Consider the following 16,256-nt stretch of genomic DNA (forward strand, 5'->3'; position numbering starts at 1 on the left):
GTTGCAGAAACTTTGCGTGTTATTAAAAACGAAAAACCTTCAGAATTTATATCACTTTTCTTAATAATCTTAACCAAAATCTTTCATAAACCTGTATACAAGTGGAATAAGTAAAAGGGTTCTAGTCAAACAGACCAAATTGTAAGATATTTTGTATCCGACTTTTTACCAAGAGCTTGGTAACTAACATAATGAATAACATGCCTGATTTTATTTCCATGTAGAATTTTATTTAAATCAGCTGCCGCTTATGTTTGGAATTTGTCACTGATGAAATAAATGCGAAAGTGCTACTAATGGTATTATAATTTGACAAGGCTCATTCGAGTCAAATCACTGTATTTATATATGCAGGTACTTTAACAAGCAGTTCAGCCCGCTAGGTTTTTTTATGCTCATTCACGAAACTGAAATGAGTATATTAAAGCTAGAGACTTGAAATTTCGAACACATACTCGTGTATATCCCCGATTTCTAAAGAGTTAGGGGGACCTGAAGATATATTGATTTTTAAGATTATGCTATATTTTAGGCAGCATTGATGCCAGAGACCTGACTACCCAAATCCTAAAAGCTATGGGGGATATATGTATGTCTGGCCACAGGAGCGCTGCAAACCGCAAAAGTTTATATCTTCTACAGTTTATGAACCAGAAGCTTCAAATTTGAATAGTTGAGTTAGTAACCTCCTTTATCGATAACCCAAAATAATTGTTACGCCTCTTAAGACGCGTGGCATATAGAAAAGTACCCTGTAGTTTTCGCCATTTTGGAGCGAAAGCATTAAAATTTTTCAGTTAGGTTATCGTTAGCACGCTCTAAGCACAGGCCCAGTAGTGGCGTGGCAAATCGTGAAAAACTGCATATTATATAGTACTAGAGCTAGAAACTCAACACTTAGCTACTAAATTGCTGATGGGATGTGAATGTGTATTCTTTAGTTGGTAGTGCCCGGCTGCAACGTTCTTGTTAACTTATGGGGTAGTGCAAAAAAAATCCGATTTTCGAAAACAATATACTCTCTTTTACTTTTGGCATAGTGTATACTTCGAATCGCCTGAGGATGCGTTTCTACATCAAGATTGTCGAAGAAGTGCGTAAAAATTGAAATTCAAAGAGCCCGTAACAGATGCTTAACAGTTGCGTAGTGCTTTTTTCTTTTGTTATGTGTGCGTATTTATACTCGTTCACGAAGAAAATGAGTATATTATGCCTGTGTAAATCGCCTTGTATTTCTCTGTTCATCTGCCTACATAAGCGGAAACCATTTCGAAGCCAGACCAATTTTGAATAAAATCGTGTGAGGACCCTTAAGAAATTTTACGTATGTAAATATGTCAATTCGAAAAGTATGCAATATATACATAATTTAGATCCCGTAAGTGAATAGTAAAATATGTAGCCTGATACATACATATATGTATATACATATATACTCGCTTGGGATTTCCCGTCATGCGATGTCATATTCCCAATTGTGGTCGCACGATACAATGCAATACAATATTTCAACAATATATACATATGGAATACATATATGGCATGACGGGAAATCCGAGGCGAGTATTAGACAGCCGGTTACTCCCGACTGCAGCATATCCACCTATGTGGGAACGCGTTACAATAATTTCATACAATAGACTAGTTTCACCTAACTAAAGTTAGAAATGCCGATGCTGCATTCCTTTGCCTGCAGTCGTGCTTCCAGCGAATTGAATATATTGTATATACGAGAACTGAAAGCAATAGCCATGCAGATAAGGTAAGGAGTAATTCAACTCAAGTGTGAACGTAATAAAGAAGCTTAGTAATGTTACTGAACTGCTATATGAAGGGCAGATTGCTTAGACTAGTACACTAGGTATTATAAATATTTAATTACTAAACGTAAATGGACTTTAGCTAATTTTATACCATATCCACATATGTATATACCTATCCAAAATTCGAGCAGAATGAATAATGAATACTCATTTACATCTTAAAGTATAAAAGCTAGAAGCTTTCCATTTAGATAGCTAAGTTAGTAGTAATCTCCCTTATCGATGCCCCAAAACTAATTATTTCGCCTTTTTAGGGGTGTGGCATATCGAAAAACATCCAGTAATTTTCACATTTTTGCAGTTAGCTCTAACGGTAACCTAGTTCTATGAACTGGCCAAAAATGAAGTGTCTACGACCAGTAGGGGAGTTGCCAATCGGGAAACCTGAATTTTCTAGAAACTCAAAGCTTAGCTACTAAATTGCTGATGGAATATGAATGAATATTCTTACTCACGAAAGTGAAATGAGTTTATTAGTTTTGTGAAATTTCTGTATTGCTGTCCGTCCGTCTGTTTGACTGTCCGTATGAAAATGCATTTTCCGATATGCCAGAAATTATATTAGTTGAAGAGCTAGAAAGCTGAAATTTGGAATATGGATCCGCATCGACCACCCAAGATCACGCGCTTATGTCTCTCAAGTAAGTTACTAGAGAAGGTTTCTCTATCGATTTCCCAAATAATATTGTTACGCCTCATTAGGGTAAAGTATCCTGTAATTTTTCCAAATTGCAGCTAGGTTACGGTTAGCTTGTTCCATGAGCTGGCCAAAAATGAAGTGTCTACGCCTAAGAGACAAATCCACAAATGGTTGGCTGATGAAGTTATAATGTGGTATATCTTCTTTTATATAAGATGTGTGGGTACAAACTAATTCAAATTAAAATTGAAGCTTTGACTGTGTTTTCAAATGTCGCTGCTGGTAACTTCTTCGAAATTGGAGCTGGAGCTACAGTTCGGCTGGAGTTAAAGTTGGAGTTGGAGTTGAGCGCGTGCCGACCCCCACTGACAAATTTGCCTGGCAGACTATCTCAGACACTGAGTACGCGTGAAACATGATATGCCGCCATTAATATAAATCATTTAATAAGTTAAAGCCGCGACGCCGTTGGTGCGCTGTTGTGCACTGCATTGCGAAGTAAACACTGGGCATCATAAAACATACACATACAAGAAAGCGAAGGAATACCTGTTTGGAGATACTTAGGGATAAGCCTTATGTCATAATTGTTCGTATTCAACTTCACCACTAGAGAATGTGTAAATACATAAATTAGGCGCTTCGTTAACGTTCTTCTCCTCTGCTCTTAAAAAAGATTCGTGTATTTGAGATATAAGGCTCGAAATCTTATTAATTGTGTGTCGAATATCAATTTTGGGAACATTCAGCAATCACATAAACCAAGTATGCATACTTACATATGTTACTATACTGTACTTAAATATTAACAATAATAATGATAATAAAATATATATATGATAATATATATATATATATATATATATATATAATTTATATATATATATTATATATATATATATATATATAATATTCGGCCTCTAGAACATATCATGTATTTGCTGACAAAAGACACTCGCACATGTTTATCTACTTCGCAGAGCTGTTTTTTTTATACATTTAATTAAAATGACTGTTTTCAGGTCACGTGACCGACCTTCGTAATGTATCCGTTATACTCGTATAGAATTTGGCTATGAAAGCCGTGGGCAACTCATGGCCCCTTAATAATGGTTGCTGTTAATGTTGTTTTTGCTTTTGCTTTTGCTCTTGCTGTCGATTTTCCGTTTCGCCCACTCAGGTGTGTGCGCGCCGACCAGCAACCGTAAAGCAACAAAGGAGGAAAAACATATGCATGCCGCCTAACCGACGCTCGCTGCCACTCGCACTACTTGGCTTTTCACTTTTTAGCATGAAGTGCCCACTAATCACTTCACCCAAAATACGAACCCACCGCTCACTTATCTCAAGGCCCATGCAAAATGCTGACAGCAGGACAAATCATAGGATGCTTAATACTTGCTCACAAGGGGGATGAAACATTGTGGATAAACTAGGCAAAACATACATTGTTGTATTTTATTCAGTCGAATATTCCATTCAGTGTTGTACTTTGTAGTGGCCGCAGAGTGTTTCATCACGTCTTCAAGCGCAAAAATAAGGTCACGTGTCGCACATTGGTACTAAGGGGCATTTTTTTCTTGGTGGGGAAGCTTGATTTTGGTTATATAATACCCACGGCACTCAACTGGTAAAGTGCCACATGATCTGCATTCCCTTTTCGCCCCTCGCGTGCCCAATATTAACATATCGAATTATTAGCCAACCCGGAAAATAGGATAATGCGGATAAGGATTATGAGCACGAAGCATTAAAGTACGAGCATGAAGTATAATATTTAATAATTATCTCTTAAATGTCTTTATGTGTGTAATTGGTATTTAAATACAATATTCATATCAGTATGGTAATTATATAATTTTCTGCTACACGATTTTTGCTACGATTCTCTTTACATAATAGATAGACCGTTAATAATACCATCAAGTATAAATGCCAGAATCATGATTTCTTTCTAAAGTTTATTAGCCCTTTACTTTGATTTGATCATGCTCTGTGCCAGTCTGTGCTCACAATCTGATCAATCTGAATATAGGCTATATAAATTGTCTGGACCCAAGTGTTGCATGTATAAGATAATGGATTCCTCATTTAAGTTTGATGTTCACGATTTTCGTAATTTGTATAGACTTTAAATGGTCTTATCGATTCCATGATTGTATGTTTATAAAGTACAATCCTAATTTGAAAATGTATTAATGATATGTATGCAATAGTCTTGTATTGGTGATAATGCAAATATTTCCTCATATTTTAAAATAATGTATGCATATTCGTGTGATAATTAATTTATACATTTTTATACACAATTTATACAGACAGAAGAAGAAACAAAGAGGTGCAAGATCACCATTATTGTTGAATGGGTTAAATATGCGCTTGGGCTGCACTGCAGTGTGGGCAATATTATGAGAATTTAATTATACCCTGAACCCATTGAAAATGGGAAATCAGGGTAAAATGTTTTTGTGTAAAAGTATGTAACAGGCAGAAGGAATCATCGCAGACCCCACAAAGTATATATATTCTTGATCAGCACGATGAGCTGAGTCGATATAGCCCTGTCCGTCTGTCCTTCCGTCCGTCCGTCTGTCCTTCCGTCCGTCCGTCCGTCCGTCTGTCCGTCTGTCCGTATGAACGCCGAGATCTCAGAAGATATAAGAGCTAGAGAGCTGAAATTTTTTGTGCATACTCGTGTATACCATACGCAGTACGAGTTTGCTTTATTTTTTCGATAACTCATCCGATAACTTTTTTATCGAGAATAATCGAAAAATTGATTTTGTTTTTTGAGCCTCATTGGAATACTATTAGACATAGAGACTTCAGATTTACTGTGTATATATATATGATGAATACAAACATTTTGTAATCAACAGATTTCGGATACCACGCCCCCTTCGCCCCCAATTTGCAAAAAACGTATTTCAAGTACTAGAGACTTGTGCTTTAGAATGTACACACATTTTGACCATATGATTACGCTCTGAAAATTTCATTAAGATTGCATGTCTACAAAGTTATTCATCAAATAAATCCTCATACTATTGCCCACACTGCAGCGCAGCCCAAGCGCAGTCGCTGCTTACTGCGCAGTTAGCAGAGCGCGGGCGCGTGAGGGTGGATGCATGTGTATGTATGTGTGCGTGCATAAAAGAAGTGCAGAATGATAAGAATATCAACTTGAAGGGTTCAGGGTATCTCCTAGTCGAGCAGTCTCGACTAGAGTCTTCTTACTTGTTATACCCTGAACCCATTGAAAATGGGAAATCAGGGTATAATGGTTTTGTTAAAAGTATGTAACAGGCAGAAGGAGGCGTGGCAGACCCCACAAAGTATATATATTCTTGATCAGGACGACAAGCTGAGTCGATTTGGCCCTGTCCGTCTGTCTGTCCGTCCGTCCGTCCGTCCGTCCGTCCCTCCGTCCGTCCGTCCGTCCGTCCGTCCGTCCGTATGTATGAACGCGTCGATTTCAGAAGATATAAGAGCTAGAGACTTCAACTTTTTTTTTAAATGTCCGTATATATCACGCGCAGATCGAGTTTATCACTAAAAAACGATAACTCATTCCTATATTTTTTTATCGATAAAAAACCTTATCGAAGATCACTTAAATAATTATATCTCCTACATCTTTCAAGCTAGAGTCTCCAAATTTAAAATTTATATTAAGATGAATTTTATACAATTTCGGTTTTTGTTAAAATTTACCCCCCACACCTAAATCCACCCCCTCACCCTTATCTTTGTAAAAGTCGTATATCAAATACTAGAGACTTGAGCTTCGGTATACACATACATTTTAACATTATGATTACGTTCTGAAAATTTTTATTACGATCGTACGTCTAGAAATTAAATTATTAAATAAGTTTTCATTATATTGCCAACACTGCAGCGCAACCCAAGCGCAATCGCCTGTATATGTGAGTGTGTGTATGCGTGTGTTTGTTTGTATGCGTGTGTGTGTGCGTGTATTTGTATGTATGCGTGTGTGTGTGTGTGTGTGTGTGCGTGTGTGTTTGCTAATTATTTTTGAAATATCAGTTGCTTGTAGGGTTCAGGGGATCTCGTAGTCGAGCAGTCTCGACTAGAGCTTTCTTACTTGTTTTTGAATAAGTTTTTTTGTCGACCGAGATGGTCGACTGTTGAACAAAAGATCCCTCTATGCTCAATGTTGTCCTTGCTCTCTCTCTCTCTCTCTCTCTCTCTCACTGTTGTCCTTGCTCTCTCTCTCTCGCTCTCTCTCTCTCTCTCTCGCCCTCTTTCTCGCTCTCTCTCTCTCTCACTGTCTCTCTTGATGCTCTCTGCTCTCTCAAATATGTATACGTCTGTGTGAAGAGTATACCGTGAAGAGTATAACCAAACCGTTTGCCAAGCTCGTACAAAATATTTGGGTAAAAAAACGCTGGTGCTCATAATTAAAATGATTTCGCGACGTGCACACATACTGCAGTCCCTTGCTCATACATGTAGTATTTATATGCCTGTGTGCGAAGCCTTGCTGCCTGTAGCAATTTTAGAGTCCAGCATTTGCATTTGGTTGATCTTAATCTTGTGTTCGAATTGAAGAGGTAGCTGATTAGCTAAAATGACAAGTGCACTTGCCAATACTTTTTATAAGTTTTTTCACATGCATGCTCCTGTATATGCATGTATATACATATACATATGTATGGACAGGTGCAAGGTATCGACAATCGCATCGCATTTGTATACTGAGCTTAATCAGGTACTTCACTTTATTTTAATTCCTTCTGATTCTTTTAATTCTGATTGTTATACCCTGAACTCATTGAAAATGGGAAATTAAAGTATAATGGTTTTGTTGGAATTTATGTTACAGGCAAAAGGAGGCGTGGCAGACCCCACAAAGAATATATTTTCTTGATCAGGGCGACGAGCTGAGTCGATTAAGTCCTGTCCGTCCGTCTGTGGGTATGTATGAAAGCGTCGATCTCAGAAGATATAAGAACTAGAGACTTCAGTATTTTTAAATGTCCGTATATATAGCGCGCATATCGAATTTATCATTAAAAATCGATAACACATCCCGTTGTTTTGTTATCGATAAAAACCTTATAAAATGATATATTCTATATCTTTAAAGCTAGAGCCTCCAAATTTAAAATATGTATTATTATGCATTTTATATTTGCCCCCACCCCTTTATGCTTACCTTCTGAAAGTTTCATTGAGATTCTACGTTTACAACAAATAAATTCTCAAAATATTGCCCACACTGCAGCGTAACCCAAGCGCTCTCGCTGTTTACTTCGCAGTTAGCAGAGCGCGGGCTTTTGCGTCCGTTAGGATGCATGTGTATGTATGTGTGCATAAAATAAGTGCACAATGGAGGGTTCAGGATATCCCCTAGTCGAGCAGTCTCGACTGGAGCCTTCTTATTTGGAATATCAGTTGCTTGTAGGGTTCAGGGGATCTCATAATCGAGCAGTCTCGACTAGAGCTTTCTTACTTGTTTACAATTTCATTTTTTCAGACCATTAAGTAATAATATATTTTTATATTTCCATAATATTTATCATAATTAAGAAAAAAGTTTATTAGCTCCAAAATTTAACGACTTGACTTATATTTAGCTAAGTGTAAGCCGCAAATTAAGATTAAGGGTTAAGGGTTTAGTCTTACCAACCGAAAACACCAGTTAACTCAAATATTAAGGGAGACCACCTAATGGGCATCCTTTAAAAGCACTTAAATATATTGCGAGTTTAATTTCTGTTTTAAAACTCTTATATCACGCGCGGCCACGGGATACTTATACTCATCTGTCACGTTTCTTAATCATTAATTCCAGCAATTAACAAAAAAAGGGGATTTTGAACATATGACAATCGAATTGAGGTAATAAGGTATGGCACTGCCAGCAGGGCGGATCTTAAGGAAAGAATAGTTATATATATTTCGACCTGTCCCTCCCTTTCGCTCTACAAAATCATTTCAAATATTGTGTTCAGCTGAAGAGCTGAAGCGTGGAATTTTGATTATCTCTAGTATAATACATAAATAGTCTTATTTCAAATTCTTTGATACTTTTTGCTTTATTAATCTTACGTCCTTATATTGCCTAGAAAATCGGGCTATACATATATAGTGATTAAAACATAGACTGTATATAATGTAATATATACTCGGGCTAAGAATTTAAGATCACAACTATTTTTACGTGCTATTCCAAAGTTTGTAAAAAGATATTGAAAAAAAAAAAATAAATCATTAAATATTTATCTATAAACCTTTTACTGCTTACATTACTTACATTAAATGTAATAATATTATTTTATATACCTAATTTAAGTTAACGACATTATTCAAAGATACTTCTTGCCCTACTGGGAGTGTAAAAAATAAAATAATATTGAGCGAGACACCTCTTTGCAAGTGGTTTGAATTCTCTTAACAAAAACAATAGATGCATGGAATGGCAGGCGCATATAGACCTGACCATTTACAACAAATTCTTGGTAAGTTACGAAAAAATGATTAAGAAATTGTGGCGTGGCTGACGTTGATGTCAAAGACTTGATTTGCGTTACTTAAAGAGTAATCAGCTTCACCGCTTCACAGTGGTTCTGTGGGTTTGCCACCCCCATTAAAGAGTGTTTGATGTATTATGCGCTTCATTTGGTCGACAGGTCTGCGCAAATAAAACTCAGTCCTCGAACCACCGCCAAAGCAAGTGACACACAATTCAATGACTGCTACTGACAGTGGTAGCATCAAAGTCCATTTGCCAACAAATTAAACAAGGCAGCCCTGCTTTTGTCGATGTGCCGAAGCTTAATACTTTACTGTCATTAAATTACTGTCATTGGTTATATACAAACTTTCTATAAATGGTTCATAGCTTATTTTGACCAGCACCTCAAAAAAGTTTGGTGGTCTATAAAATCTAAGTTATTGGAGACATCCAAAAATTTTAAACGCAGATTATTAGTGTTTATTAGCTGTTTAAGGTAATATAAAGTTAATTCATTTATTATACCCCGATTCCCCGTTTTCAATGGGTTCAGGTTATAAATCGGGAGTTTTTCCCGAGTATTAGCGCTAAATTGCTGATGGGATGTGAATGAAAATTCCGCAGTCGGTAACGCCCGACTGCAACGTTCTTTCTGCCTTGTTGTTTTCTCTAAAAATCGATAATTCATCCCGTTACTTTTTATACCCTGAACCCATTGAAAATGAGAAAGCAGGATATAATGGTTTTGTTAAAAGTATGTGACAGGCAGAAGGAGGCAGACCTCACAAAGTATATATATTCTTGATCAGGGCGACAAACAGAGACGATTTGGGCCTGTCCGTCTGTCTGTATGTATGAACGCGTCGATCTCAGAAGATATAAGAGCTAGAAACTTCAAATTTTGTTTAAAATATCACTAAAAAACCATAACTCATTTTGATATTTTTATCGATAAAAATCCTTATCGAAGATCAGTTATAAAATTATATCTCCCACATCTTTAAAGCTAGAGTCTCAAAATTTAAAATGTATATTAAGATGCATTTTATATAATTTCGGTTTTTGTTAAAATTTACCCCCCGCCCCTATATCCACTCTCACCCTCATATTTGATATGAATCAAATACTAGAGACTTGTGCTTCGGAATATACACACATTTATACATTATGTTTACGTTCTGAAAGTTTCATTCAGATCGGGTGCCTAAATGAAGTGCAGAGTGATTAGAATATCAGATTGGAGGGTTCAGGGTATCTCCTAGTCGACCAGTCTCGACTAGAGTCTTCTTACTTGGTATCGATAAAAAATCTTATCGAAAATCAGTGAAATATTTATATCTCCTACATCTTCAAGGCGAGCGTCTCCAAATTTTAAATATATATTTAGATAGATAGATAAATATATCTTATACGATTTCGATTTTTGTTAAAATCAACTCGCACCCCTATATCCACCCCCTGACCATCACCTTTGTAAAAGGCGTATTTCAAGTATTAGAAGCGTACTTAGGCAAATGCATGCATATCCATGTTATAATTCTAATCTAAAAGTTTCATGAAGATAGTCCGTCGGCAAGAAAAGTTATTGTATACCATACGCAGTACGAGTTTATCATATTTGTATGCATGAGTGTGGATGCATATATGTATATGTATGTGTGCGTTCGTAAAAGAAGTGCAGAAAGTAAGAGTATCAGCTTGGAAAGTTCAGGGTATCTCCTAGTCGAGCAGTCTCGACTAGAGCCTTCTTACTTGTTTATAAAATAATTTTTCAATATTTAATATTGATTAAAAACTAAAAAATGAGACCAAAAAAGTTCAACTTGCAGAAAAGTGACTATTGAGAAACGGGACCCTGTTCTCAAACACTTTAAAAATGGCTATTCCCGTAGGACAATTGCTGATATGGTTGGATTTAGTAAACCCACGATGAGGTAGAAATGCAATATAGTGAGGATGATCCGGGACAAAAAGCGGCTATCGGATCGACAATTGGCTAATGATGTTAAGGAGGAGTTGGGCAAGTCATGCCATCCAGAAACTATTCTCCGTGTGCTTCGGGAACATGACTTTAATGGCAGGTACCACGTAAGAAGCCTTTTATAAGCGACAAAAACAAGAAGTGTTGCCTAAATTTAGCCAATTGGATTGCAATATTAAATACTGAAAAAAATATTAAAAAATTATTAATTATGTATTAACTTAAACATCACACTAATAATCTACATTAAAATTTTTTGATAACCCCAGTCACTGTATGTATAAATATATCATAGAAGGCTTACAGATCCGGAATATAATTTACGACGAAATACCTAAATCAATACCAAATTATAAAATTTTCGGTTATCAATTTATTCAGTTCATCTCGTTTTATGCGAGTTTTTCTATTACCAATCGTTTTCACACATCGTACATTATAGGGGATGATTTTCTCAATTTATCTAACCACTAAACCGAAATAACAAAATTATACGGAACTTTATAAGAGAGACGACAGAAAATTGATTTTTTGATGGTTAATTTAACCTAGCAAGCATTTGCGCCTGTAATTACTTTTGTGAGCACTAGAAAGCCAACAATATATTATGGGAAAATTTGAATTTGCACAAAGTAGTTTTTAGAAAATTGTTATACTCCCGCAAAATGACTAAAGACTATGACTTCTATGTTATCGTTTTCCATAATCTTATTAAAACTATATTTTACAACGAGATTTTCAATTGGAATGCCTGCAGATGTAAGCAAATTAACTAAAACTTAGTTGCTATTTTCGCTAATTCAATTGCCGAATTGCGTATTATTTTATATTCAAGTTAATACTTGTTTGATAATGGTGGGCTTACGTTAAAGCAATAAAGACCTACAAGTCCATCTATGTATCTATCTGTATGATAGCTAATTTTATAAACATGTCTTAAGCTATCCCGAGTGTCTTGAGCTATCGAGGTTAACTCGATACCTTCTACATATTTATAGCTAAATTAACTGAGCTGGATCATCCGCTAGAATTTTATTGCCAAGTGGGGTTAGAAAACTCCTCAAGTCGCGGTCGATTGAGACAATTTGAGCATCTGTTCATCAGAGACTTCTCTAAAGCATCATTATCTCAAATATATAATTAAACAAAAAAGATTGCTCGAGTCGAGACTGCCCAACTAGGAGATAACCTGAAACGTGCATAGATATGATATTTTCTTGTAGTAGAATTATCTTTATGAAACTTTTAGAACGTAATCATAAGATAACAAGAAAGAAAGCTCTAGTCGAGACTGCTCGACTACGAGATCCCCTGAACCCTACAAGCAACTGATATTTCAATAATAATTAGAAAACACACACGCACACACACACACTCGCATATACAGGCGATTGCGCTTGGGTTGCATTGCAATGTTGGCAATATAATGATAACTTATTTGTTGAATAATTTAATTTCTGGACGTACGATCGTAATGAAACTTTCAGAACGTAATCATGATGTTTAAATGTATGTGTATACCGAAGCACAAGTCTCTAGTATTTGATATACGACTTTTACAAAGATGATGGTGAGGGGGTGGATTTAGGGGTGGGGGGTAAATTTTAACAAAAACCGAAATTGTATAAAATACATCTTTATATACATTTTAAATTTGGAGACTCTAGCTTGAAAGATGTAGGAGATATAATTTTTTAAGTGATCTTCGATAAGGTTTTTTATCGATAAAAAAGTATCGGAATGAGTTATCGTTTTTTAGTGATAAACTCGATATGCGCGTGATATGTACGGACATTTTAAAAAAAAGTCTCTAGCTCTTATATCTTCTGAGATCGACGCGTTCATACATACGGACAGACGGACGGACGGACGAACGGACGGACGAACAGACAGACAGACGGACAGGGCTAAATCGACTCAGCTTGTCGCCCTGATCAAGAATATATATACTTTGTGGGGTCTGCCATGCCTACTTCTGCCTGTTACATACTTTTAACAAAACCATTATACCCTGATTTCCCATTTTCAATGGGTTCAGGGTATAAAAAATGTACTTAAAATACGCGTTTTACAAATTATGGACGAGCGGGGTGTAGCACTAAAATCTGTAAATTACAAAATCTTCGTTTTCATCAAATGTATATACACATTAAATCTGAAGACTCCAGGTCTAATCAAAATCAAATTACGCTGAAAATATAAAATCAATTTATCGATTATTCTAAATAAAAAAAATGGATGAGTTATCGAGCAATTTTGTGAAAAACTCGTAACTCCTGAGATCTTATATCTAGCCGTTTATATAAACGGACGGACGGGCAGACGGACAGGGCTATAGGAATATATGTACTTTATGGGGTCTGCGTTGTTACATACTGCGTACTACAGGCTTTTCACAATTCCATTATATCCTGATTTCTCAATTTCAATGGACTCAGGGTATAAACATACACATAACCAATAAATGTAATGATTTATTTGCATAAATATTATATGTAATCTACAATCACTCTAGAAAATATTCATTTAACATTGAAGAACAAAAAGAATTTTTACAATATGCTAATATATTTACCTGCCAGGCATTGGCATCTAAAGTAGCCAGAAATGACATGTCCAACTCCTACGGAAATTAGAGAAAAGTTGCTAATATAATTTCCCAATTGGCCAACAGTCTGCAGGACGTGTCACCTTCCGTCGAAAATTGCTTGTGAAATCCAGAATGAAATCCTCTGTGAATCGTTGGTCAGCAAATGGGAAATTATGTAAATATCAGTGAATAATAATTCACAAATCACGTTGCCGTTGCCGTTGCCGTTGCCGTTGCCGTTGCCGTTGCCGTTGCCGTTGCCGTTGCCGTTGCCGCTGCCGCTGCCGTTGCCGTTGCCGCTGCCGTTCAGGTTACCGTTACCGTTGGAACTTTTGAATACACTATTTTAGACAGGTTTATAAATTTCGCCGTATTGTTTTTCTGAGTGCCGAGCTGAACCGAGATAAACTAGGAAATTGTAGTACTTGGCTTCAGGGTAGTCAATTTCCGTTTCAAATCCCTACACTTATGTATAATGACTTTGATGCACTACTGAGCGACCACTGAGGTTGTGGATATGGAAGTAAAGCGACGGCACCAACTACGTTTTTGACGAACTGAATCAATTTCAACTTCCGTATCTTCTTTGTGGTTTTCGACCAAAAGATTTGGCCAGCTTACGTGCTTGATGCTTTTCACTATACGACTGCTACCAGGAGTCAGCCTTTGGCTATGTACTACCCGGAGGTGTGCTGCATGCAGCTTCTGTTGGTCCGTCTCCATTTCGCCCAAGATAACGCGACTCTTCAAACATGCCTCTCCAGTGCATATGCTTGCTATGCTTGTTTGTGTAAGTGTGTCGGTGTCTGTGTGGATGTGGATGTGGATGCGTGTGTATGTGGGAGTGCTGTACACGTATGTATATAGCCATGTATATTCACATATATGCCCCATCGCTCACTCACACAGAGAGATTTCTGGGTATATACAGATATATCTGTATGTATGACATTCAGCATCACCCGAGGAAATAAAGCATATCTTTGGCCAGCCCTTATAGATGCTCTTGGACAATGTATATCCATTAATATGTATGTAATGCGGAAGTATATACCATATACCAACATTCATGCATACATACTATTTGTTCATATGTATGTATGTAGGGATAACATGTGTGCATGTATACCATATGTAAATTTATACTGATAACTGTCCTTCAATATGTATATTATCTGCACATATATTTGTTAAGTAGACTTCGGCGATCTTAGGTGCACTATAAGTAATCATAGGTAAATCGCGTCCGCCGAATGGTAAATCATTTCCAATGTACCAGCAGCAAAATCCCCAATGCCGAAATTTGCCTCGGCGTCTTTTTTGCCGGAATACATATTGCTTTTGGGGATGCAAACAGCGTTATGTACACATACAGCGATTGCACACTCCATGCTCTATATTATGTATATTTTCCCACCCTTCCTGCAACCAATCAGCTGTGCTCTCTTTTCACTCTCTTAGTTAGTATTTTTTCTCTTTGTTTTTTGAAATATTAGTTCTATTTATGCATATTTGCTTAATTTCTCTTCGCTATTATTTACGATGTATATTGTAGCAAGTAAAGGAAAACTATTCTCTTGTAAATTTATTAAATTAAATATTTGTATTCCCTGAACCCATAAAAATTAGAAATCCGGGTATAATGGCTTTGTAAAGATGTATGTAACAGGTAGAAGGAGGCGTGGCAGACCCCACAAAGTGTACATATATTCTTGACCAGGACGACTAGCTGAATCGATTTGGCCCTGTCCGTCTGTCCGTATGTCTATAATATAAGAGCTAGAGACAATAATTTTTCTTTAAATGCCGTATAATTAGCGCGAATATCGAGTTTATCACTAAAAATCTATAACTCATCGCGTTATTTTATTATCGGTAAAAAACCTTATCAAAAATCACCTATAAAACAAGTAAGAAAGCTCTAGTCGAGACTGCTCGACTACGAGATCCCCTGAACCCTACAAGCAACTGATATTTCAATAATAGTTAGCACACACACACGCATAGGCACACACACACGCACGCATATACAGGCGTTTGCGCTTTGGTTGCGCTGCAGTGTTGGCAATATAATGAGAACTTATTTGTTGAATAATTTAATTTCTAGACGTACGATCGTAATGAAACTTTCAGAACGTAATCATAATGTTTAAATGTATGTGTATACCGAATACTTGTATACAAGTCTCTAGTATTCGATATACGACTTTTACAAAGATGAGGGTGAGGGGGTGGATTTAGGGGTGGGGGGTAAATTTTAACAAAAACCGAAATTGTATAAAATACATCTTAATAAACATTTTAAATTTGGAGATTCTAGCTTGAAAGATGTAGGAGATATTTTTTAAGTGATCTTTAAAAAGGTTTTTTATCGATAAAAAAGTATCGGAATGAGTTATCGTTTTTTCGTGATATATACGGACATTTTAAAAAAAGTTGAAGTCTCTAGTTCTCTTGTCTTCTCAAATCGACGCGTTCAAACATACGGACAGACGGACGGACGGACGGACAGACATACGGACAGGGCTAAATCGACTCAGCTCGTCGCCCTGATCAAGAATGTATATACTTTGTGGGGTCTGCCACGCCTCCTTCTGCCTGTTACATACATTTCAACAAAACCATTATACCCTGATTTCCCATTTTCAATGGGTTCAGGGTATAATTATATGTCCTACATCTTTAAAGCTAGAGTCAAATTTTAAATATATAGTAAGACGCATTTTATGCAATTTGGA

At 36.5% G+C, this 16,256-nt stretch overlaps 1 protein-coding gene across 2 annotated transcripts in view; it reads right to left on the reverse strand.

Annotated features, from left to right (window-relative positions):
- Positions 1 to 14,194, reverse strand: part of TfAP-2 (transcription factor AP-2) — a 48,416-nt gene extending 34,222 nt beyond the window's left edge. Inside the window, exons 1-2 of one of the 2 annotated variants that reach the window (XM_089260503.1) lie at positions 13,620 to 14,194; positions 13,504 to 13,551 (exon numbers count right to left, since the gene is read on the reverse strand). In XM_089260503.1, the coding sequence (XP_089116629.1) occupies positions 13,504 to 13,542 (39 nt within the window). In that variant the 5' untranslated portion in view covers positions 13,543 to 13,551; positions 13,620 to 14,194. Of the gene's footprint in view, positions 1 to 13,503 lie in introns of both variants that reach the window. The other variant, XM_089260504.1, reaches the window with a different exon arrangement.
- Positions 14,195 to 16,256: the final 2,062 nt, after the last annotated feature.

This window comes from Drosophila navojoa, chromosome 4 (genome assembly GCF_054131105.1).
Source record: "Drosophila navojoa isolate 15081-1374.11 chromosome 4, UAZ_NAV_1.0, whole genome shotgun sequence".
Taxonomy (NCBI): Eukaryota; Metazoa; Arthropoda; class Insecta; order Diptera; family Drosophilidae; genus Drosophila; species Drosophila navojoa.